The sequence below is a fragment of the Schistocerca nitens genome, chromosome 2, assembly GCF_023898315.1.
Source record: "Schistocerca nitens isolate TAMUIC-IGC-003100 chromosome 2, iqSchNite1.1, whole genome shotgun sequence".
NCBI classification, from domain to species: domain Eukaryota; kingdom Metazoa; phylum Arthropoda; class Insecta; order Orthoptera; family Acrididae; genus Schistocerca; species Schistocerca nitens.
The window spans coordinates 372,478,991-372,504,201 of record NC_064615.1 but is presented as its reverse complement, the minus strand read 5'-3'; the positions used below and the strand labels follow the sequence as shown (position 1 = coordinate 372,504,201).

Genomic DNA, 25,211 nt, shown 5'->3' with positions numbered 1-25,211 from the left:
TTCTACAGGACGTCCGTGAATTTACTCCACAAATAATACGTATTACACACTTTTGGACTCTGAAAACTTTTGTTTGACTTGAAGAGTTACCCAAAATATTATACCATATGACATTATGGAATGAAAGTAGGCAAATTATGCAAGCTTTTTCATTTTTATGTCACCTATGCCTGCTAACACTCGAATTGCAAATACAGATTTGTTAAGGCATTTCTGCAGTTCTGTGGTGTGCTCTTCCCAACTGAATTTATTATCAAGTTGTAATCCCAGGAATTTAAGACTGTCGACCTCTTCTATCTGCTCCTCTTTGTATTTTATGCATATGCTGGGTGGAAACCTCTTACAGGTTCTGAATTGCATATAGTGAGTCTTTTCGAAGTTTAATGTCAGTGAGTTGGCTTTAAACCATTTATTAATATCCATGAAAATATCATTAGCAGATCTTTCTAGAACTACACTTGACATACTATTTATTGCAATACTTGTGTCATCTGCAAACAAAGCGAACTCCGCTTCTGGCAGTGTAACTGATGAGAGATCATTAATGTACACAAGAAAAAGCAATGGCCCTAAGATGGATCCCTGTGGGATACCACATGTAATTTCTTCCCATTCTGATGATGACTGATGACTTAATTCACTAGTCCCTTGCACTGACACCCTTTGTTTCCTGTTAGTGAGGTATGACTTGAACCATTTTGCAGCACTGCCCGTGACACCATAGAATTCTAATTTACTTAAAAGGATGTTGTGGTTCACACAATCAAATGCCTTTGACAAATCACAGAAAATACCTGCTGCTTGTAATTTGTTATTTAATGAATTAAGTACATTTTCACTGTAGGTGTAAATAGCCTTCTCGATATCAGAACCCTTCAGAAATCCAAACTGTGTTCTTGATAATACACTCCTGGAAATGGAAAAAAGAACACATTGACACCGGTGTGTCAGACCCACCATACTTGCTCCAGACACTGCGAGAGGGCTGTACAAGCAATGATCACACGCACGGCACAGCGGACACACCAGGAACCGCGGTGTTGGCCGTCGAATGGCGCTAGCTGCGCAGCATTTGTGCACCGCCGCCGTCAGTGTCAGCCAGTTTGCCGTGGCATACGGAGCTCCATCGCAGTCTTTAACACTGGTAGCATGCCGCGACAGCGTGGACGTGAACCGTTGACAGACTTTGAGCGAGGGCGTATAGTGGGCATGCGGGAGGCCGGGTGGACGTACCGCGGAATTGCTCAACACGTGGGCCGTGAGGTCTCCACAGTACATCGATGTTGTCGCCAGTGGTCGGCGGAAGGTGCACGTGCCCGTCGACCTGGGACCGGACCGTAGCGACGCACGGATGCACGCCAAGACCGTAGGATCCTACGCAGTGCCGTAGGGGACCGCACCGCCACTTCCCAGCAAATTAGGGACACTGTTGCTCCTGGGGTATCGGCGAGGACCATTCGCAACCGCCTCCATGAAGCTGGGCTACGGTCCCGCACACCGTTAGGCCGTCTTCCGCTCACGCCCCAACATCGTGCAGCCCGCCTCCAGTGGTGTCGCGACAGGCGTGAATGGAGCGACGAATGGAGACGTGTCGTCTTCAGCGATGAGAGTCGCTTCTGCCTTGGTGCCAATGATGGTCGTATGCGTGTTTGGCGCCGTGCAGGTGAGCGCCACAATCAGGACTGCATACGACCGAGGCACACAGGGCCAACACCCGGCATCATGGTGTGGGGAGCGATCTCCTACACTGGCCGTACACCACTGGTGATCGTCGAGGGAACACTGAATGGTGCACGGTACATCCAAACCGTCATCGAACCCATCGTTCTACCATTCCTAGACCGGCAAGGGAACTTGCTGTTCCAACAGGACAATGCACGTCCGCATGTATCCCGTGCCACCCAACGTGCTCTAGAAGGTGTAAGTCAACTACCCTGGCCAGCAAGATCTCCGGATCTGTCCCCCATTGAGCATGTTTGGGACTGGATGAAGCGTCGTCTCACGCGGTCTGCACGTCCAGCACGAACGCTGGTCCAACTGAGGCGCCAGGTGGAAATGGCATGGCAAGCCGTTCCACAGGACTACATCCAGCATCTCTACGATCGTCTCCATGGGAGAATAGCAGCCTGCATTGCTGCGAAAGGTGGATATACACTGTACTAGTGCCGACATTGTGCATGCTCTGTTGCCTGTGTCTATGTGCCTGTGGTTCTGTCAGTGTGATCATGTGATGTATCTGACCCCAGGAATGTGTCAATAAAGTTTCCCCTTCCTGGGACAGTGAATTCACGGTGTTCTTATTTCAATTTCCAGGAGTGTATGTTATTTGTGGTCAGATGGTTGAGCAGCTGCCTGTACATTACTTTTTCTAAAATTTTTGAGAATGCTGGCAAAAGTGAAATCGGTCTGTAGTTTGATGGTATCTCTTTATCCCCTTTCTTGAATAGAGGCTTAACATCTGCATATTTTAGCCAGTCAGAAAATGTCCCAGTTATAATTGACTGGTTACACAAGTAACTTAGAATTGTGCTAAACTCACAAGAACACGCCTTAATTAACTTTGTTGATATTTCATCGTACCCACTAGAATGCTTTGTTTTTAAAGATTTTATTATGGACGTTATTTCTTTTGGTGAAGTGAGTGATATATTCATGTACTTGAAGCTATTTGTGAAGGCTAGTTTCAGATAATCAAGGGCATTATTTACTGATCCTGAAAGTCCCATTCTATCAGTAACGGATATAAAGTACTTGTTAAATAGATTTGCCACACTATGCCCACCAGTTACTAATGTGTCGTCTACCCTTAGTGCTATTTGCTCCTGTTCCTTTCTGGTTCCACCAGTCTGCTCTTTCACTATATCCCATATTGTTTTTATTTTGTTCCCTGACATTGCTATCTTCTTCTCGTAGTGCATCTGTTTAGACGTCTGAATTACTTTTTTTAATGTTTTACAGTAATCCTTGTATTTAGCTAAATCATCAGCATTGGAGCTATTCTTGGTCGACAGATACATTTTCCTTTTTATCTTACAGGAAATCTTTATTCCTTGTGTAATCCATGGTTTTATTATAGACTTCTGTTTAATTTGAGTAACTTTTAGAGGAAAACAGTTTTCAAACATGGTACTGACATTGTTCATGAATGTGTTATATTTTTCATTCATGTCATGAGCACTATAAACATCTTTCCAGTTCATATCTTTGAGCAGTTTTCTAAAACACTCAATTTTTGGTTGATTGACTACTCTCCTGTACTCAGATTTAGCAGTCTTGATAATCTGCTTAGAATTTACATCTAAAACAAGGAGCTGCATGTCATGATCTGATATTCCATTTATAACAGGTTTTATGATATGATTTTGTTCCTTTGATTTGTCTATAAAAATGTTATCAATGGCTGTCCTTGAGGATTTAGTGATCCTAGTTGGAAAGTTTACATTTAGAGTTAGATTGAAAGACAACATTACTAACTGCAGTGGTCAGACAATCCTAAATCTATGTTTGTTACCTCTATGTCAGTTGCTGAAATATTTGAGAAAATGTTATCTATGAGGCTATTGGAGGTGTTTGTTATTCTAGTTGAATTGTTTATGTGTGGTGACATGTTGAAACTCTTTAATATGTCCAAAAATTACCTTTTTTGTTGACTTTCAACTAGAAGATTAATATTGAAATCACCGCAAGGAATAATCACAGTTTCTTTTTTGTAAATAGTATTTAGCAACAATTCTAATTTATCAAAAAATACTTCTATGTTTCCACATGGAGACCTATACATTGCTTCAATAAACTCTGGGAAACTTATAATGGCCCTACACCAAAAAAATTTTATTGATATGTCGAAGCCTTATGTACAAGAGAACAAAGTTCTTCTGTTAATTGACTCTTAGGAGGACAAACAAATTCATAATTATACGATGAGATTTTTCAAGATGAAGGATTGCCATCATGCAGTGTTTTAACGTGATTCTCCCAAATGCACTATGCTATTGCAAACCTACAATGTCTGTTTCTATTAAGAGGTAAAGCATTTGATCAAAGCCCTTCAAAATTGCTGTTATCTGATTGAGAGAAAATAGGAAATTGCATCCTGAGAAGCTGCAGCAAAATGCAATATTTGGTGACATGATGTGGTACGTGTGATTTGATGCCAACTGTGTGACTAGAGATAACCTGTCATGAATGTAAGCCAAGTTTGTTTTTATATAGAAACTTTAAAAGAACCACATAACTGTGAAAATGGAACATTTATATTGTGTGCTACACACTGAGAAAATTACTGCTTTCCCTTTTTTACCATAAATATCACCCCAGAAATTGTAAATCATCAACTGAAAAATAATGAAAGCACCTAATTTTATTTATGAAGTTCTTGTGTACAGCTCACACTCACTTCCTGAAAAATTATACACAAACCAAATTCTTCTGTGCCTTTCCTTTCCATGCGTTTTATGAAAGTATTAAAAAATACAATACAATAAGTGAAAAGCACCAGTTTGCGTTTGTTCTACAATATTATTTTTCTTGTTAACCGGTTTTCGGCTTACAGGGCCATCTTCAGACATTTACTGAGTATTATTATCACCAAAGAAGTTAAATGTTAGCAGACAACATTGGAAGAGAAGTAACACATCTAGACTGAAGTACAAACATACAGTAAGTAACATCTTTGCAATGAAAAAGTAAAAACTGAACAGTACATAAATAACAATGGAGTAGACAGGAAAACCTTTAGCACAAAATAGAAATAGCATGCCTACATAACAGTTTCTATTGCTAAACAAAACTAATAAAATAAAATAAAATTAATACTAGACAAGGCTGCATCAGGAGGTATGAAACATGTCTCTGTATGTAGGCATGCTATTTCTATTTTGTGCTAAAGGTTTTCCTGTCTACTCCATTGTTACTTATGTACTGTTCAGTTTTTACTTTTTCATTGCAAAGATGTTACTTACTGTATGGCAGGGGGAAGCATCTGCTAAGAGGGGGGTGGCAGGAGCACTGGACTGCGCAGGAGAAACCTCGGGCGATCAGCTGACAGACAAGGGAGCGTGACCGAAGGCAACGAGGAGCCAGCGTGGATTGAACGGCGTGACAAAGAGCTGTCACACGAAGATGGTAACACAATGGTAGAATCTGAGTGGTTGGCAGCTCGACTGCGAGGGCTGTGAGGAGTGAAGCCCCGAAAAGATTGGCCACTCGAATTAGATGAACGCGGAGAAGGAGCAGTGCTTGGCAGAGAAGCATGCTGTGGAGAATCAATACCCAAATGTATGGTGTGGGAAGATGGATGGCCGCTCGAAGCAGGAGTGGGAGAAATAGGGGCAGAATCAGGGAGGTTCACCTGAGGCTCAATGAAAGCTGGTTTCACTCGGTTGAGTGAGACCGTGGTTACAGAGTCTTTTATGAGGAGATCCATGTTATTCTCAGAGCATTTGACGACCTTGTAAGGACCTGTGTAGGGCGACTGAAGCGGGGCTTTGACTGAGTCGTCTCTGAGAAACACGTACTCACAAGAGTCTAGCGTGCGCGGTACGTACATGCGTGGAGGTGTATGAGCAGCCGGAGGTGGCGGCAGAATTTTGCTGCAGTGCAAGCGCACCCGCTCGAGAAGTGAAGGGAGTTCGGAGGGCCGTCGAAGTGGAGTCGGAGTGACTAATTCTCCAGGCAAAACCAGAGGTTGGCCATACACAAACTTGGCTACGGAACCCTTGAGGTCTTCCTTGAAAGTCGCACGAAGGCCAAGGAGCACGAAGGGCAGTGCCTCTGTCCATAGTGAGTCATGGCAACGCAGGGCAGACTTTAAGGTGCGATGCCATCGCTCGACAAGCCCATTGCTTTGGGGGTGGTATGCAGAAGTATGAATTTTGACAATACCACACATTTTACATAAATCAGAGAAAACTGAAGACTCGAATTGTCGCCCCTGGTCAGTGGTGAGGTAAACAGGTGAGCCAAATCTAGAGATCCATGAATCTAAGAATGCTCAACTTACTGTCTCGGAGGTAATGTTCGGAATAGGCACAGCCTCAGCCCACCGAGTCATCATGTCAATAGCTGTAAACAAGTAACGGAAACCCTCGGAGGGGGGCAAAGGGCCTACGAGGTCGACATGAACATGGTGAAACCGGCCTGGCGGTTGGGCAAAACAGCCAAGGGGTGGAGAAGTGTGCCTGGAAACTTTGTTCTGTTGACACACCATGCATGCCCTTGCCCAAGACTGACAGTCACAGCGCATGTCTCTCCAGACAAACCGTTCAGTTACCAGATGGGTGGAAGCTTTGACACCGGGGTGTGCTAATGTGTGTAATTTGTTAAAGACCTGGCGTTGAAGGGGCTTAGGAATGAATGGCCACAACGTACCAGTCGATTCATCACACCACACTAAGTCAGATATGCCAGGGAAAGTGGAGCGTACCGGTTGCAGAGAGGAGCTGTGGTCTGAAATTAACTGCATGGTATCGGGGTCTGCCGATTGCAACCGAGGTAGGTCCGTTACGTCAATTAAGGTTGTGACAGCACCAACACGCGAGAGAAAATCAGCGACCACATTGTCCACTCCTCGGATGTAGCGAATGTCATTTGTAAATTGCAAGATGTAATCGATGTGACGAAAGCGTCGTGGGGGCGGATCAGCCGCAGGATTTTTTATGGCAGGAACCAATGGCTTGTGATCAGTGAGCACATAGAAATCTTGTCCCTCAACATCAGTTCTGAAGTGTCTTATGGCCTTGTAAACTGCAAGTAATTCTCTGTCGAATGCTGAGTATTTCTTCTGCGTGTTGTTTAGCTTTTTTGAGAAAAACTGCAGGGGAGTCGTAACATCGTTGTATGTCTGACTCAGTACTGCGCCGATAGCATTGTCACTAGTGTCAGTAGTGATAAACATTGTGGCGTCCACCCTTGGGTGAGCAATAGTGACAGCGGATGCCAACAGCTGTTTGAGTTCATTAAATGCCTTGTCCATGTCTGGTGTCCATGGTACCTGGCGGGTGCCAGAAGTTTGTGGGCCAGCGAGAGCATCTGTGAGAGGAGCCTGCACCGCAGAAGCGGCTGGCAAATGTTTCCGGTAATAATTAACTGTTCCGATGAACCTGCGTAATTCCCTATAGGTCTGAGGGCGTAGCATCTCGAGAACAGGCTTGATCTTGTCCTGTGGTGGTGTCAGACCGTCCGATGACACAACATAACTTAGGAATGTAACGGATGACTGGTGCAATTGAGTCTTTTTATTGTTCAGTTCAATACCAGCGGCTGCTAAAATATCCGTCACGACTTGAACATGCTCCTCACTCAGTTCTAAAGTAGAAGCAAAAACCAATATGTCGTCCATGTATACGAAACAAAAGTCTAGATGGGATAAAGTTTGATTGATGAAACGCTGCCACATTTGGGGGGCGTTTTTCAACCCAAACTGCATAAATTTGTATTGGAACAGCCCGAAGGGAGTGGTTATGGCAGTCTTTTCAGTGTCCTCCGGAGCCATAGGAATCTGACGAAATGCGTGCTTACAGTCCAAAATAGAGAAGTACTTTGCACCTGCGAGCGCATGATTGAAGTCTGCGATGTGTGGAACCGGATATTTATCAATGATGGTGCGGGCATTTAAACGCCTATAGTCTCCGACCATACGCCAAGTTCCATCTTTCTTTTGGTCAAACAGGATAGGACTAGCCCAGCAACCAGAAGAAGGTTCAATTATTCCCTTTTGTAACAGATCGTCCAATTGTTCTTTTGCAATTTTCATAAATTCTGGCTTGAGGCGGCATGGGCGTTGCGATAAGGGCGGCCCATCGGTTAGACGTAACCGATGAACTGTGCCATTAGTGACTACTGCAATACGTGGCGCGGCACGACAGTCAGATGTCCGTGAAGTGGAGCAGGCAGTGGCGGACGGGCCAAGCTGTGGCGCTGAGGGCACGGAAGTACAGGTGTGCCACCCGCTCGTAGGCTGCGTAAAGGCCGCACACGTTTTAACATGGGCGAGGTTGGTACACTGGTTCTTGGTAGCGGGCCGTGCCGCTACGAGCGCTGTAGGCACGAGTGGGTGTGGCCGGACAGCAGATGGCCGTAGTTCATTGCCACAAGCTTGGCAAGTTAATTGTCCATTCGGAACGCAAGGAGCATGAGCACTCAGGCATACCCTATCATTACAAAAGGGGGTGCTGACACAGTTTACAAAGTTCACAACATTGTCGTTAACATGCGCGGGCACGGGAACACCAGATTGGCACGGACTGACCTTGTCTGTAGCCAACGAGTCGTCTGCTTGTAGTGCCGCGAGGCGTTGTTGTGTGGAGGCCAACTCGTGGTGTATGTCGCGGAGATACAGCAGCATTTCCTTACGTTCCATCCGCAACTTCGAAGACTTGGTGCACTCCACTAGCCACTTGTTTGTCCAAGATTGCAGCTCCAAGGATAGGTTTACACACTTCTTAGCACAGCACACATGTTTGGTGTTAGCCGAACTGTCACTCAGCGAAGCGAAAGGAATATGTTTGTTAAGGGAGGGGTAAAACACAGTATTTTGCACAAAATCTAGTGACAACTGATAGTGCTTGAGGAAATCAATTCCGAGAATAGGTTCTTCAATTGTTGACACTAGAAACGTATACAAAGTGGATCCCGAACACTGTAGGGTAGACAAGTTCACTGCACGAAGTACTGTTTTGTGTGGTTGCACTTTATTGGTTGCTAGGCGAACCGGCAGCAAAGAGACGTCTGCACCAGTGTCTACCAGAAAACATACACCTGATCGTAAATCGCGAACATAGACTCGACCACACTTACTGTTATTGTCCGAAACGGAGTGCAACGTGGGATGGTGCCCATTGTTTACATCGCAGGAGGTGGCACCGTAGCCTACCTGCGGTTGGAGTTTGGGTAAGAACACGGTGACTGGCATTTCCGAGCTTGCTCCCCGAATCTCGCATGGAAGAAACAGTAAGGTTGGGTGGGCCTGTGCTCCTGTGGGTAGTTGCTAGGTGACGGACTATGTGCCCTAGAGTCTTCCACAGAGGCCGATGCACTGTCGTTGCAGGGAGTTGAAGGTGCAGGCAGGGCGGCTAGTTTAACAAACTTGTTATTAGCAGCACCAGACAAGGGCGTGGCGTCAGAAAGCGTCTTAGTGCGGTCACGTCCAGAATGCAGTGCACGGAGCTCACGTTGCCTGGCAGAGTATGCTCTGTCGGCGGCGCGTAAACGTTCATTTACTGGCCTATCTTCATACGCAGAGATTGCAGTCTGGACAGGCAAAAGCAGCTTTTCAGTCCAGATTTCTGCGAGCGTGTCATCAGGCATAACTTGCTCATCGACAAGAAGACGGATGCACCGCCACAGCTGGGACAGAGACCTGTCGCCGAGACGCTCTTCGTAGATGAGCTGTCGCACATTTTCTCTCCTGGTTTTAGAGACGCGCTCCAGTATCATCTGTTTCGCCACAGCATACTTCCCTGCTAGGGGGGGTGCTTTGACCAGATTGTAAATTAAATAGACGCGGTCGTGAAGATGGTTCATGAGGCAGGCGAAGCGTGCGTCGTCGTCCAAAGCACAGACATTGAATGTTTCCTCAACCAGGTTAAAACAGAACTCCGGGTGAGCGGGTTTGAAGTCTGGTAATTTCAGCAGATTCGGCACTGCAGTCACTGCGGAGGTGCGCCTATTACTTCGGACGGAAGTAGAGCATGCAGAAGATTGGAAGTCCGAATTATTGGCATCCCGTAATGCGGGAATCGCGAAATTCACTTGACGCCGGGGGGGGCGGCTGAGAAGCGGCAGACGCTCGAACGGTGTGAGGATCGTAGTCAAAATGTGCATTCTCATTGACGTGGTAGCTCGGAGAGAAGCCACAAGTGCTTAAGTACGCCGGTGAATGTCCGTTATGCACACAGTGTTCACTCGACCGTGGGTGGTGGGGCTGGTTGTAGATGTCGGAGTAATTACTGTCCAGCAAAGAATTGTTGACTTGATTAGAAGCAACACAAGGATCCCACACACGTCCACTAGGATGCACACTCGGTGTGATATTTGCTGTTTGGCGAGCATTGAACACCTGTTGACTAGCTGGTGCGGAAGGATACACACGTGGCGGAAACTGATTCGAGTTTGAATTTACTACTGGATTTTCCAAAGTAGCAAAACCTCGCTCAACGCCATGAACTGTATTGAATTGTGTGTTCGACAAGGAGTAGGAATGTTCCGACCAACACGCTGTGGAGAACACGTGGGAAGGTCCATGCTAACAAAGCCAGAGTCCACGACCGTTGGCGGTTGGAAGATACTGGCGGCACTCGATGAATTCCACTGCATGTTCTGGCTGAAGGATTCCGAAGATTCTTGCGGCATGTCCACTACGACGGCAGGAGTGCTGGAGAGATGTTGCTGGAATCCGGGCAGCAGTGAATGCTGAAAGGCCATTGTCTGGAGCTGAACAAAGGCCCTCGCGATCGCGGAGAAACCCGACGCGGTAGGCACGTAAATAACCTTCGGGCGGTAACTCGGACGCGTATTACACAAAAACGGGGTCACCTGTGAGGGAATATGGTATAGTTGTAGGTAAACAACTAGAATTCTCTCATATACAGATTTATTCTCACTTAGCTTCTATACAGATACAAGTCCGGAGGCTAACTGCCGTTAGCGTCCAACCTCCTGCCCCAAAGCCCTCTCCTCAAAGATAGCACACTTGTGCACAGAACAAATATCGATATTTATGGCACTCTATGCCACAACACAAAATATTACATGACACTTTTTTTTTCATTCACAATCTCTGAACACTGAAACATAGACTTCATTCTACTGTCTGAGCTACATCCTTGCTACACCAGGTGGTCCACAGATGTGGAACCATCTTCTAAAACAAAAACAATTGGATAAACAGAAATTTAAAGTCAGTCAGTACTAGATGGGAGAAAGGGGAGGGGAGCCTGTGAGTCTATATTACAACCATGGTGGCCATTTTGGAAGCCTCCACTTTGGATGTAACTTGTAATTTTCAAAGAGATAGGGAATTAAACAAGAAAAACAATGGTGTCTTTCATTTGAGCATAATTTACTCATTTTTAAGTTGTGTCACATTTTGTACGGAACAAGGCAAACACTGATGATAATGTATAAAGACTACAGGATGTGCTTGACATGTATCCAGGATGTTCTAAAGTTTCTGTTACTTGCTTCATCCATTTCACCTGCACTACAACCAACACATGTACCAGAATGCAAGAAAAACCATCAATAACTGCAGGGTTTCTGACCAACATCACATACACAATTGCCTTCACATGTCCCCACAGATAGAAAACTGATGGACTTAAATCCAAGAAATATGGTGGATGCTCTGCTGGATTACTAAGACTTACTTATATCAAGGAATACTGGATATCCAGGGATGTCCTGACAACTGTCTCATAATAAGGTTGGATACCATCATGCTGAAAGAAAGTTGGAAACTTCCACCTTCAGACAGCAGTGATGGCAGCACATCTTCATATGGGCTGCTCTAAGTGTATCCTGAATGAAGAAGGGACCAACAATATGAGAATCCCATATACCACACCAAACCATAACTTCCGAGGCACCAAAATCTTCGACGGATCCTATGAGAGTTGATATCTGAACAGTGTTTGTGATTCTGGTTTTATACCTCTTCATTCACACAGAAGTCAGCTTCAACAATATAAGAAAAAAGATAGATTGCTACTCACTGCAAAGATGACACTTTGAGTTGCATACAAGCACAATGAAAATATAGTTACACATTTAACTTTCAGCCAAACCTTTCTTCAGAAAAGGAAACACACATTAATTCACACAAGCAAACTTCATTTTATAAACAACGTATCATAGGGAAAACAATAGTTTTTGTCCAGCTTGCATGTTACCCAGTCTGCAAACTGAACCTGATGATCTGAATTGTCCTTGGTGATATTTGTAATATTTGGATTTTGTAAGGGTGCTATTTATGTGTGGCCAAAATTTTGATTATCGATAAACAGCTGACCCCTGTTCCCAGTGCACTGAATGATGCCGGAACAGAGGTTGGTGTTGTTTCATCTGTTTCTGATCATCCTGCTTCTGACTGCCTGTAACAGAGCTAGTTTTACAGAATTTCGTTATGCCTGTAACAGAGCTAGTTTTACAGAATTTCATTATAAGTTTCACTATTACAATAGGAGTAGTGGGTGGTCAGTCTATAAGGTGCACCTCTCTTCTGATATCAGAATGATCTCAGTGTGTTCAGCTTGTTTTAATGTCATCAACTTTCATGCCAACAGTAAGGATCAATCATAACTCAGCAAAGAATAAAGCTCTGTTCAAATGAAAGCTATCATTATGTTTCCCATTTAATCCTCTGTTTGTTTGACACATCACATATCCCTTGTACATTTGAAAATTACAAATTGCATCCAAATTGGATGCTTCCAAATGGCTTCAAACCACCCTGTGGTTTGTGACTATATCTTAACTTGTAGTTCAAATAAATGCATTACATTCTTCACAGATTTCGTCAGTTATCTACACTTTCATCCTTCACCTCAGAAAAAAAAGTAACTGGTCTCACAAAGACACACAATGCATTTGTTATTTATTTTCCTATTAGCCTTTTCAAAACATAATTTTAATTAATACATCATTCTAACTGACTTTAATATAAGTGAAAATATCTAATGATAACTCAGGCTTCTGTGGTGATGGTACTCACGACTCAAGAGAGTACCACACCACAATCGATAAACTGCACTCAAAACACTCATAGTGCAGCAGCTGTATAGGTTCACAGTACAAACTACACAGAGGGCTGCCAGGGGTTGCAGGTACCAACCCATGGGCATCACGTGTTCGGATAACAATTGGTCGATACACTGAGGTATGGCAGAGAGTTCTCTTCAGGGTGCCGAGTTGTGTACAGTCTCCTGTTACTGTCAAATCTACAAGCTGCAGTGTTTGTCCAATGTCTCCAAGACAGGCTCTCTGGGCCAGCTCTGTATTCTATGTAGGCATCACTTAGAGGCACAGCAACAAGACTTTAAAATTTTAGAGGACTTGTAATGATTGTGCTAGATATTCTACAAGAAGAATCCTTTAAGTTGAGTATCTCTTCATATTTAATAAACATCATTTTATTGCTAATTGTTGGGAATCTTTCTGATTGAAGGTAACATATGTCATCCTCCTGCATTCTCAACAAAATGGTGCAGCTGGTACAATTTTTGTTTGATACACTGTTCCTCTACAGTGAGCATCAGATAGCAGAAAAAAAGTGTAGTGCTTGTGCGTAATAATTTACTGTAAATTTGGGCAAATTTCTGTTTCAGAAAGGCAGACAGCAGAATTTAATTTAATAGTATTTCTTATTTATCATATATATTTGTCTGAGTCATTATTTACCATGATGTTTAATGATAATGTGAACTTACATGTGTTACTTTGTGTCAGTCACAGCAGATGACGCAGCTTATGGCTGCTCTTCAAATATTGCTGCTTAGATCTGCAGTCTCCTTGTCAAATTTTTTCCTGTGAGCTCTCGAGCAGCCTATTACATCTATGACTGATTACTATGACAGCAAAATTCACGCTGCTGTCACTAGATTCAAATTCTTTTGATGTACCAAATAACCATAGCAAACCTGAAAGGTTTGGCTTACTGAGCTACATAGTCTTACTAGAAATTGCAAATTGCATTGTTCATGTGGAAAATCATTTGCTGATGAAATGTTCTGTAACACAATTACTCAGAGTGTTCCTATAAAAGAATCTATTCTAAAATGTTTTAGCACTGGAATCCAACACTGTCAGATGTTGTGGCAACTCTTGAATCATGGGAGACTTGTAATTCAGCAACGCACTGACATGCTATTTCCTGTAACTGCTGCTGTTGACAAAGTGCCACAGCAAAGAGCTGCCAGTAAGTGCAGCCAGCCATGCTCCTGTGGGCTGACATAGGCACAATGTTCTCATAAACAAGAGACACAATTGCACAAGCAAAAAAGGTCATTACATGCATCTGCCAGAAATAAATTAAAGTTATGCCCACAATGTTTTGTCCACCACCAACATAAACTTTGTTCTCATAAAGACACTGTATGTTTTTTCTTGTAATAAACCTGGTGATGTACAGCAAGTCCGCTCCCGAAAGTTACATTTGCAAAAGTCTGCAGCATGTACACAGCAACTAATCTCTTGGGTTCACAAAATATTACACTGCCCATATTGGTCTTTGTCCAAAGTTTTGTAGGGCATGTCCTGTTTCTCATGCACTTCATGACAAAGATGCAACAGAGCTACGTCGTTTGCAAAGCATTGGCGTTTTGCAGCCTATTGTGGCAAATCAATGGGCATCACCTCTCATCATAATAACCAAACCTAATGGAGACATTAGTATTTGTGTGGATTTTAAATCTACTACAAACACCCACACTATAGTTGCCACTTTTCCTCTGCATCACCCTGAAGATCTCTTTGATAGCTACCAATAAATGTATAAAGATCTCATGCCATTCTTGTCCTAAGTAATCTGCATCTTCATTTAAAAGCATGAACTTTCCAAAGACTGCCTTTAATTTGTAAGAAAAGTTAACACACTTTCTTACATTTTTCACAGAACTGCATTATACCAGGTGTATTCCAAACTAAGGTCTGTTTGGTCATAAAAAATAAGGTCATGAGAAAAGATTTTTATCAACAGTAAATATTTTACTGCATATCCACTTTATTTTTCCACATAATTGCCATTCATATCCATCCACTTTCTCTAAAGCTGCAATGCTTCTTTAGCCCCTCTGGATAGAAGTCTGCCGCCTAGGAACTGAACCAGTTGGTAACACCAGTCTTGAGTTCATCGTCATTTCGAAACCATTATCCACCCAGCCGCATTTTCAAATGCAAGAAGAGGAAATACTTGCTTGTTGCAAGGTCGGGATGGTACAGAGGGTACAAGTCTCAGTTTGCTTAGAATTTCACAGTATACATCAGCTGTAATTTTTGACCCAAGGTCCATGAAATCAATCAGAAGGATGCCCTTTCCATCCCAAAAAATGGTAGCCATTATTTTTCAATTTGAGAATGGAGACTGCATAAGCTTTTTTGGTTTGTGTGAACATGAACAGTGCCACTGCATTGACTATTGTTTTGATTCTGTGTAGGTGTATGATATACATGTCTTGTTGCCTGTAACAATATGGTAAGTAAATCATCTCGATATTGTCTACACTGCTCCAGAAACTACCATGCACTATGCATTCCTTACTCTTTGTGCTGATCAGTGAGCATTTTTGGAACCTACCTCCTACATAATTTTTGATATCCAAGCTATTCCGGCAAATTGAGATTTGAGCAACCTTTTGGAATTAATTAGCCAGACCACTAACTGTCAATTTCCAATCACTTCAAAGGTTTGGTTCACTTGATCAACAATGTAGTTGGTCCAAATATTGGGCCTGTCAATCTGCTGTTCATCATGAACATTTGTGCAGCCATTCTGAAATTCTCAACATCATTTTCAAAATTACTTGTCATGCATTAGTTCAGGTCCATACTCTACTTGTGATGGAGATCCTTTTGCCAGCAAAAATCTAATCACACCACGCACTTCACAACTGATGCGATCTAGGATTGTCTCAGCCATTGCAATCTGCTCTCACTGACTAGGAAATGACTACCGAATCAAACCAACACAGCAGTAGTTTCCTAAAGAGTTGGTAGAAAGCATAATACTTCATTCAGGCCCACCATCAGTTAAATATTGGTCACTGGGCCTTAGTTTTGGGATACGCCTCATAAATGAGTGAACATTGCTTCCCATGCTTTAAATGTGGTATACCAATAAAAACATGGCCTATTAATATGATGATGGGAAAATAAGATGAATATAGAGCACTACTCAATTAAATAGCAAAGGTGTAGAGTAACAGACAGCCATATTTAATACTGGAAATTCCAGGATGAACGAAGAATCAAAAATCAGGAAAAACAACCCCTCATTTACAAATGAATGATGGCTAGGGTATAGATAATTGTTATAGATCAGAATACTGGGCTAGCTTTTGAGATACAGTCTGTGTGTGTGTAAGTAATTAAACTAGGAAAAAGAGCACACTTAAACAAATACCCTGTACCATTGGTGTCTTTGAGGATGTGAAACATGCCACAAAAGCTTACAGCAAGTATTCGATTCTTATGTGTTATATGTGTCTATGCACAGTGCTCAAAATTTACCTGCAGGTTAATGGTTGACAAATAGAAATATAATGCATTTTATGACAAAATAAAATCTAGAATTAAAAGTTCAGCTGGGACACTATTCTGTACAAGTGAATATAGCTAATTTTACCTACCATTTATTTGTAACTTCTAGTGTTCATTGAACTGCATTACTGGTGCTATACAATAACAAGTTGGTGGGGACTAAGAATGTTAACATTTGTCCAAAGCATTATATCATCAGTCTGCATTATGGGGGAATGTAATATAGTCTCATGGGTATACCACACAGCAACACAAGCACTTGATGGGCTGCATTGCGGACATATAGGTTACATATGATATGTATGATAATGTACTACACAGCTCTCCTCATCTCTGGACCTCATCTTTTGGCACAGGCTCTCTCATCAATACCTTGTTTCAATGTGCTACATTGCTGGAGCTCACAATGGTAAAATAATGGTCTACTATCCTATTTGAAATATGTCACTACCACTAACATAGCACACATTATTTCATATTAATTACTATTATTTTCATATATATGACAATAAACTACAATTACTTACAACATTTCTACAACTTGTTTACAGGATATTCAGAAGATCTCTATACATTATGTAAATTTTTAGGTCCAGAATTTAGCAGATCATTCCTCAGACATTTGCTGAAACCAGGTCATCCAGTATGCTCATAGTGTCAAGCAGACCAAGAGCTGTTCTTTGTCTTGGTGTTCTGCACATTCACAGATTGCATCTCCAGTAACATATACAAGCCCTTCAAGTTGTCATTGCATTGCATAATTCCAGTCTGCACCTTATTCAAAGTCTTTCATTTCTGGTAAGATAGCTGGAAATCAGCATCACACTCTTTGTTTAGGTTTTGGATATGTACCCTGGGTAGCTTCATTTCACAACAGTTCCATTCAACAAGTGTATGAAGACGAAGCAATTGCTTCAGTTGTTAGGAGAAAACTCGTTCTTGGCATCGGTCCAGGAAGTTGTGGTTCACTTCTGGCCATGAGATTCTGGGGTAATCTACCTTTTTTCTGAACCTTTGAAGATGATCTTTCGCTGACATCTGGGGGTGCTATGCCTTCTGGACTCTCCACTGAATTTTCTTGCTGTTCATGGTGACAAAGAATGGCAGATTGCAGATTTTGTCAACTGGAGTTGTTCATAGGCAAACAATTGCACAAGTGGTTTTTGAAAGTGAGTGTGCTGTCTAGATTATTCTGAAGATACTTAGAGGTTTTACAATGTTGCAGTTGTGTTGCTATCCAGGTTACACCCAGCTTTCTCATAAGTGAAACATACATATCTGCATTTTGATTGGATTTGGTTTTAGATGGTTATTGTAATAGTAGTCTGTCAGGTCTTCTAGGGCTGTAGTCAGTTTCACTTCCACCTCCTCAAACATTCTTCCTAGAGCTGCAGATGCTGTGTCGTCATCGAAAATGAAACCTCTTGTGTTTGTTCTGATACGATGGTAATTGGTGTAGATATTGTACAGCAGGAGAACTAACACACTTACTCGAGGGAGACCATTCTTCTGGACTCTCCACTGAATTTTCTTGCTGTTCATGGTGAAAAAGAATCATCTGTTTCATAGTAAACACCTGTTTTTAGTAAACATCAGATTAATTGCATTAAGTGATAATGCTTGGTGATGGTACTAACCACTCTTACAAGTTTACTATGGCTGACTGCGTCAACACTGCTATTGAACAACAAATGGGGTACAAGGAAGGTGTTTCCTTGAAGATCATTTCACTGATAACAAGATACTGCACACAATCAGGTGTAGCCTGAGCAATATTAGTAGTTGGTGCTATTAGGTACTCTATTTTTTTCATTAGTGTAGAATATTTCTGGTAAACCACCAAAGCCCATTTCAACATAACTTACTGCATTTAGCTCCTACACATTCTCCACATACCTGTACATATTCATGACCATACCAGGGGAGCAATAACCACACTGTGTCCCATTAAAAGCTGCAAGTCGCTGTTGTACAGGATGATAGCCTGTTTTCCGATTTCCAATTCCTTCTATTGTTGTAATTTCCCATCCATGGCAGGAAAACACTGGTACCAGGCACTGAAAAATACATTAAGTCATCAGATACATGAATATGCATCATTACTTACTTGTAAAAAACATAGTCTGCAGCAACAGTTACAATCTTAATCTTGTCAACAAAATTGTGGTTCTAGGTTAGATTAAGTGGTTGATATTCTTTAGCACCAGTTTAGGAAAGTAACACTGATGTTATGAATGGGTGAATGGTTACATTCAGCCACTTCTCTTTTGTCACGCCTTTAGTAAAATGAAGAAAATTTAGGTGCTTCGGAATGAAAGTAAATAATGATACTGAATATTGATTACCACTACAGAATTACAAATGTTGTTTTCCCTTTCTCTGTGTATTCACAAGAGCTTCCAAAATTCTTTACAACTAAGAACTTCCTTGAACTTTATTACATATCTAGCTGTTGAATTGCAAACATAATGATGTGACCAATTATAAGAACATTTGTAAATTGTTTACGCAGAACATATCTTTATTGTAAATAATCTAACATAATTCAAAAGGTTGGTTTTTTTAAAACAAGACTAAAACTAAACTTCATTAACTTACACAAAAAAATATTTGTAACACAAAATGTGGGAATTAGGTTGCAAAAAAACCTTCAAATGGACTCATTTGAAGTTGTTACCACGTCATGCATGTGATGTATGAAATATGTAGTTAACTAATAAATTCCGAGGTTATAAGCTCACTATGCTGGGGAGCCTGCTCTCTGAGAGGGTAGTCTGTATCACCAAAAGAGCCTTTGCATCATTTTAAAAATAAAATCTGTGCCAATCACATGATTTATAACAATATCCACAATGCATATCCAAGATGTGCATCATCATCTTCAGATCAATAATCTCCATGATTGGTAATCAGCACAATAATGACGTATATAGTGGCCAGGACGAGTAAAGTGGCCACCTCCTTTTAACCTCTTTGGAACTGTCAGTGAGTTTTGTGGCAACAGTTGTGTATACTTGTCTGCAGTGAATTTTTTTTTAATTTCTCTACTTCTGATATAATGTACATGACAAATTCATTTGTGCATAAAAAAGAAGGAAAAAAATTTAATTGTGACAGTTAATTGTTGGTAAAATGTCAGGTTTCAGCCTTCAAAACTATGTGCTTATGAATTCCCCCTGTTGTGAAATTTTGTATTCAAACAACATTTAGCATAATGGTGCCCTGTTGGGCATAGTGTATTATCTGTATGGAACAAGTGAAATGTATGGAAGAAGCACTACAAATACGTTTTGCCTGAAGGAATTTTAAATGGTTGAATTTTATCCATGCTGAGAAAGAACATGATAATTCAAAGACCTGCAGGACACAATTTCATTTAAAAATCAAAGTTTGAACTTTGTGGTTAAAAAAATGTGCCTGACTGAATTGCGTGGTTAAAGTATGGTTGAATCAGCTGTGTTTGTTGCATGCAGTGGTCCTATGAAGGAAATTCAGTGAAATAAAAGTGAGAACAGTGGAAAATCGGCAAAAGAATCTCAGATCTGCACAACATAGATTTCTTTACAATAAATGTGGGCAGGTGGGCCATTGGGCAGCAGAGTGTCCAATGACAAAAACAGACATTTGGATCTCCGCTGTTCAGTCTCACAAGAATGTTGCATTCTGTCACCTGTTTTCAGTGGTTCAGTTGAAAACTGTGCTGAAGTCGAAAGTTGATGCTGCATCAGCGATGCCACAAATCACTTCACTGTGAACAAATAATATTTCGTATCATACACAAAATCTGCCGTTCCTGAAAAGATTTCAATTGGGAATACAGGCGTAAGGAAGTAGGTTCATGGTCATGGAATGGTCAAAATTCAAATGCAGTGAAATGATGCCAAAAATGCTGAATTGAAAGACATACCTTTATGTTCCTGAAGCAAATGCTTACTTGTTCTCCGTAAAAGCAGCTGCACGAAAATATTTTGCATGAGACTTGATAATGAAAGTGCAATAACTGAAGACAAAGTGACTGGGGAAATGATGATGACTTGTCACATTAGCTGAAGTCTTTATGTTCTTGACACATGTGTTATTAAACCTGCACAACCAGTTCAAGTGAATTTGTGCCATTGTCAGATATGCTGCAAGTTTATTATGCGAGATTCAACACAAACAAGTGACAATTGTGTTGAAGCAGATGAACCTCAGTGTGGATGGGTGCAAAGAAGAATTCTGCAATGTATGTAAATTGGGAAAAATATATCAATTGCCATTCAGGAATCAAAGGAACTGACTAGTGGTTACTGGTGAACAAATCCACGACAACACAAATGAACATATGTCTATAGAGTCCCCTGAAAAAGCACACTACTATGTATGTTTCAAAGATGAATTTAGTGAGTTTCATAAAATTTTCTTCCTGAAGCAGAAAAGTGAATTCGGCACTGCCCAAGTACAGTTCTGGAATGAAGGTAGGACAAATGATCACACTATCAAACAGTTCAGGGCGGACAGAGGAAAAGAATTCGATAACAGGAAAATCTGGTAATTGACAACAAACAGAGGCCTAGAGCATTACATTAATCCACATTACACACACAAAAAAATGCTGTAGCAGAAAGAGAAAACCACCCTGCAGTGGCGTGTCCATGTTCTATGTTGAACACTAATAAATTGCCAAAAGAGCTGTGGGCATAAGCATGCAATACTGCAACATACATTTTGTATAACACTGGGAAGTCCTTTATTGAAAACAAATCTCCTTATGAACTGTGGCGTGGATAAGCAATAGGCAACCTGAATCACCTGAGAATCTTTGGAACAGAATGTCATGGACATATGAACAAGAATTTTTGTTCTGAGTCTGAGAACAAGGCAGTACTTGGACATGAGGTTGGAAACGTGAATGACAGAGATGGCTTTATGATTTGGATTCCATCTCAGTGTAAGGTTGTACTAAGTCACAATGTAAAATTTCAAGCTGCTCATGATTAAACCATTCGACAGAGTCAACCTAATCAAACTTCAATGAGGAAAAGGAATCAGAAAATGTCAGCCATGACAAGACAACAGAAGGTTTAAGAGAAGAGGGAGAAGATTTGGATACAACATTAAGTTCCAAAGCAAGTCAAATATTAAGTGTGAAATGAAGAAGTAAATGCAAAAAGAAGAAACCAGAATGGATGACCACTGGAGGACATGTGTAAGGCCAGTACTCCAATTAGGGACAAGGATCCAAGCTCTTATACTGAAGCCTTGCAGTCTAGCAAGAAAAATCAGTGGTTGGGGACCATTCATGAAGAACTGAAGTCCCTGAAAGAGGATAATACTAGGGGATTAATTGGGCATCCAAATCGTGCACAGATTTTGCAGAATTGATAAGTCTTACACAAGAAAATTGTAGAAAATGGAGAAGTTCCCTTCAAGGGTCAACTTGTGGCCAAAGGACATGTACAAAGGAAGGGAATTTACTATGAAGAAACATTCAGCCCTGTTGCACATTATTATATACTCGTAACCTGTTGGCAGTGGCTGCTGCAGAGAAAATGACTGTTGCCCATTTTGATATCAAAACAGTTTTTCTAAATGGTGTACTCAAAGTAGATACGTACATGGAACAACCTGAAGATTTTGAAGATGATACTGGATGTGTATGTTTGCTGAAGGAAAGTCTGTATAGTCTCAAAAAGAAACTGCACTGTTGGATAAGATGTTTCACAGACTTTGTGATGAAATCTGGGCTTTAAAACAGTGTTGCCTATCTGTGTATCTTCTACCATGAGGGAAGTGTTAACATTGAAAAGAAAAATTTGAAGTGTATTGTCACATCTGTGTAATGTGCATTTTCATATCTTTGTTATGAGAGTGCAATGGAATCTGTAGATAGGTAAAACTGAAAGTGTTTTGGTACCAGGTTATCGTGTTATGTCTCTGAGGTATCAAGCTTTGTAAATCTTTTGTATTCTGTTTTCAGTAAACAATATTCATTAATGATCATTCAAAACACACATTAGCAGAAGGCCACAAGAGTGAATGTCATTCCATCTAATGACTATCTAGCTCCTGCAGAAGCATATATTAATCATAATCCAGTGCACATGTGAGAAAAGAAATTACAATTATCTGTGGAAATGTTCTCATTAAGTTCTACACTAAACATTTATCTGATAATAAAAATAACATTTACCATCTTACAAATACTGACAGAATATGTTTTCATAATAATAATGATGTGATTAAGGTATACTCACTGAATTGACAGCTAAAGAAGTTTTCTTTTTTGTGAATGGATGAACATATGCTGCATTTACTACACATGCACCACATCCTCCTTCACGACACATAACTTTTGTTCCTCTCAAATTTGCATGATCTCGGATATAAGTATTAAGAGATGTGTCAACAGGTACTTTTGAATCAACTAAAAAAAGAAAAGTAATTTTAAACAGAATATATTGTTTATTTTTTTATGAAACAGTTCATCAATAGATAGATCATTGTTAGCTAATAATTCGTTTGGTTTTGATCAGTATGGGGCAAAGTGCAGGTTGTATCCTTATTGAAAGAAATTCCGCAAACTTGAAAAAGTATATACAGGTCAGTATTTTACCCCAGCTTTCTCTGCTCAAAAACTAATATTCCGATTTCTGTGGTATATATACATACACTGCAATAATAAACCAAACTACATGCACATCTCACTCTTGTATCTATGTCACAGGAGACTAATGGAGATGAAACTAATGGAGGTGAGGTAACACAATGTTAACTAATCTTATGAGAAATGTTATTATGTGGATCAAAGTCTGGGTAGCTACCAATAAAGCTAGATGTTCTGTATCAACACTGTCAGGCAAGAAATCAACATAAAGGTTCTTACAGATTTTGAGTTTGTATTATCACTCTCTTCAATACTGTTACAACTTAATACACTCATTGTTGTTACTTTCTAGATCATCATGATTACAAGTTATTTTATTTACAAATCTACTACATTACTACAGTATTCAAAGAGCTATGTAATGTAATATTTGTTAATATGTGTAGATTGGAAGTTCACTCTGGTGCTGTGGAATGTAGCACTCTTATTTTCTTTCAGTTAATTGTAAAATTAGCCTGAAACTTCCATAGCATACAACGATCAAACAATTTTTTGGCACCAAGATTAAACACATACCAAAGGTATTGAAATTTGCAAGCTTTCAGAGCCAGTGGCTCCTTCTTCTAGCAGAAGGACTGAAGGGGAAGTAAGAGGGTTGAAGAAAAAGGACTGGTGGGGTTTAAGAAATGGGGAGAATTTTGGAAAAGTCACACAGAACCCCAGTCGAGGGAGACTTACCACAAGGGATGAGAAGGAAAGACTTTTTCTTTCCTTCTCATCCTGTCTGGCAAGTCTTCCCTCAGTCAGGGTTCTGGGCTTCTTTCCTTTTCAACCGTCTGTTAAGTCTCCCCTGACCCAAGGTTCTGAGTGACTTTTCTCAATTCTCCCCATTTTCTAAACCTCACCAGTCCTTTTTATTCATCCCTCTTCCTTCCCCTTCAATCCTTGTGCCAGAAGAAGGACCCTCTTGCTCCAAAAGCTCGTAAATTTCAATACCTTTCATATGTGTTCTCCTGCCACTACTTGCTGAGTGGAGTTTTTATCTATCCAATTCCATTAAATATTTTCAAGTCAATTATTTCATTGAAATAATTTCACCATTTAGTACATCCAATCCATAACAGTGTGTATAGAATTTACCTCTTTTCTGTATGATGTTAAGAATTCCAGTGTATGAATCAAGGAGTTTGCTGAGATGGAGTGGCTTATATGTTTCAGTGATGCACATAGCCTTACCATAGGGGCAACTACAATGGAAGGGTATCTGTAGAGATGCCAGATTAACCTTCTTTCAGTAGCTGCAGGAGCATAGTTTGGATAATTGACTGATCTGGCCTTGTAATATTAGCCAACATGCCATTCTATGTTGGTCCTGCACACTGCTAAAGCAATGGGAACCTACAGACATTATTTTTTTCTAAGGATGTGTAGCTCTACCATATGGTTTGATGATGGACTCCTCTTAGGTAATAGGTTCCAGAGGTAAAACTGACCCTATTCCAGATCTCTGGCAGGGACTACACAGGAGCAAGTCATAAAGAAAAACAAAAGTGTCTGTGACTGAGTAAATACCCTAAGAATTCAAAAAGAATTCAGTAATTCCTGTTCCAAAGAATGTAGGTGCTCACAGGCATGAATATTACCTAACTGCCAGTTTCATAAGTCATGGTTGCAAAATACTGACATGAATTAGTTACAGAAGATTGGAAAAACTGATAAAAGCCAACCTCAGGGAAGATCAGTTGGGGTCTGGAGAAATATAGAAACATGTGGGACAATACTGACTGTATGACTTATCTTAACAGATGGGTTGAAGAGAAGCCAACTTACATTTATAGCATTTGAAGATGCAGAGTATAGCTTTTTACAGTTTTGACTACAATATGCTTCTTGAAATTCTTAAGGTGGCATGAGTAAAATACATGGAGTGAAAGGTTACCTACAATTGTTACAGAAACTTTGTCAAAGGACATGAAAGAGAAGTGAGGTTCACTGATAACACTATAATTGTGTTAAAGACAGCTAAGGACTTGGAAGAGTAGCTAAGTGGAATGGATAGCACCTTGTAATGGTTATAGGAAGAACATTCACAGAAGTAACACAAGGGTAATTAAATGTACCAGAAGTAAATAAGGTGATGCTGAGGAAATCAGATCTGGAAATGAGACATTAAAAGTAGTAGACAGGTTCTGCTATTTGGGTCAGCAAAATATCTGATGATGGCAGAAGTAAGAGACGAAATAAAATGTAGATAGGCACTAGCAAGAAAAGTATTTCTGAAAAAAAAAGAGATTACTAACACTGATTAGTGTCAGGAAGTCTATTCTGAAGGTATTTGTCTGGAGAGTAGTCTTGTATAGAAGTGAAACATGGA

At 40.8% G+C, this 25,211-nt stretch overlaps 1 protein-coding gene across 3 annotated transcripts in view; it reads right to left on the bottom strand.

Annotated features, from left to right (window-relative positions):
* LOC126236198 (uncharacterized) overlaps positions 1-25,211 on the bottom strand; it is a 316,623-nt gene that overhangs the window by 253,962 nt on the left and 37,450 nt on the right. For all 3 annotated transcript variants that reach the window (XM_049945307.1, XM_049945309.1, XM_049945308.1), the window contains exons 3-4: positions 22,488-22,657; positions 18,148-18,308 (exon numbers count right to left, since the gene is read on the bottom strand). In XM_049945307.1, coding sequence (XP_049801264.1) covers positions 18,148-18,308; positions 22,488-22,657 — 331 coding nt within the window. The remainder of the gene's footprint in view (positions 1-18,147; positions 18,309-22,487; positions 22,658-25,211) is intronic.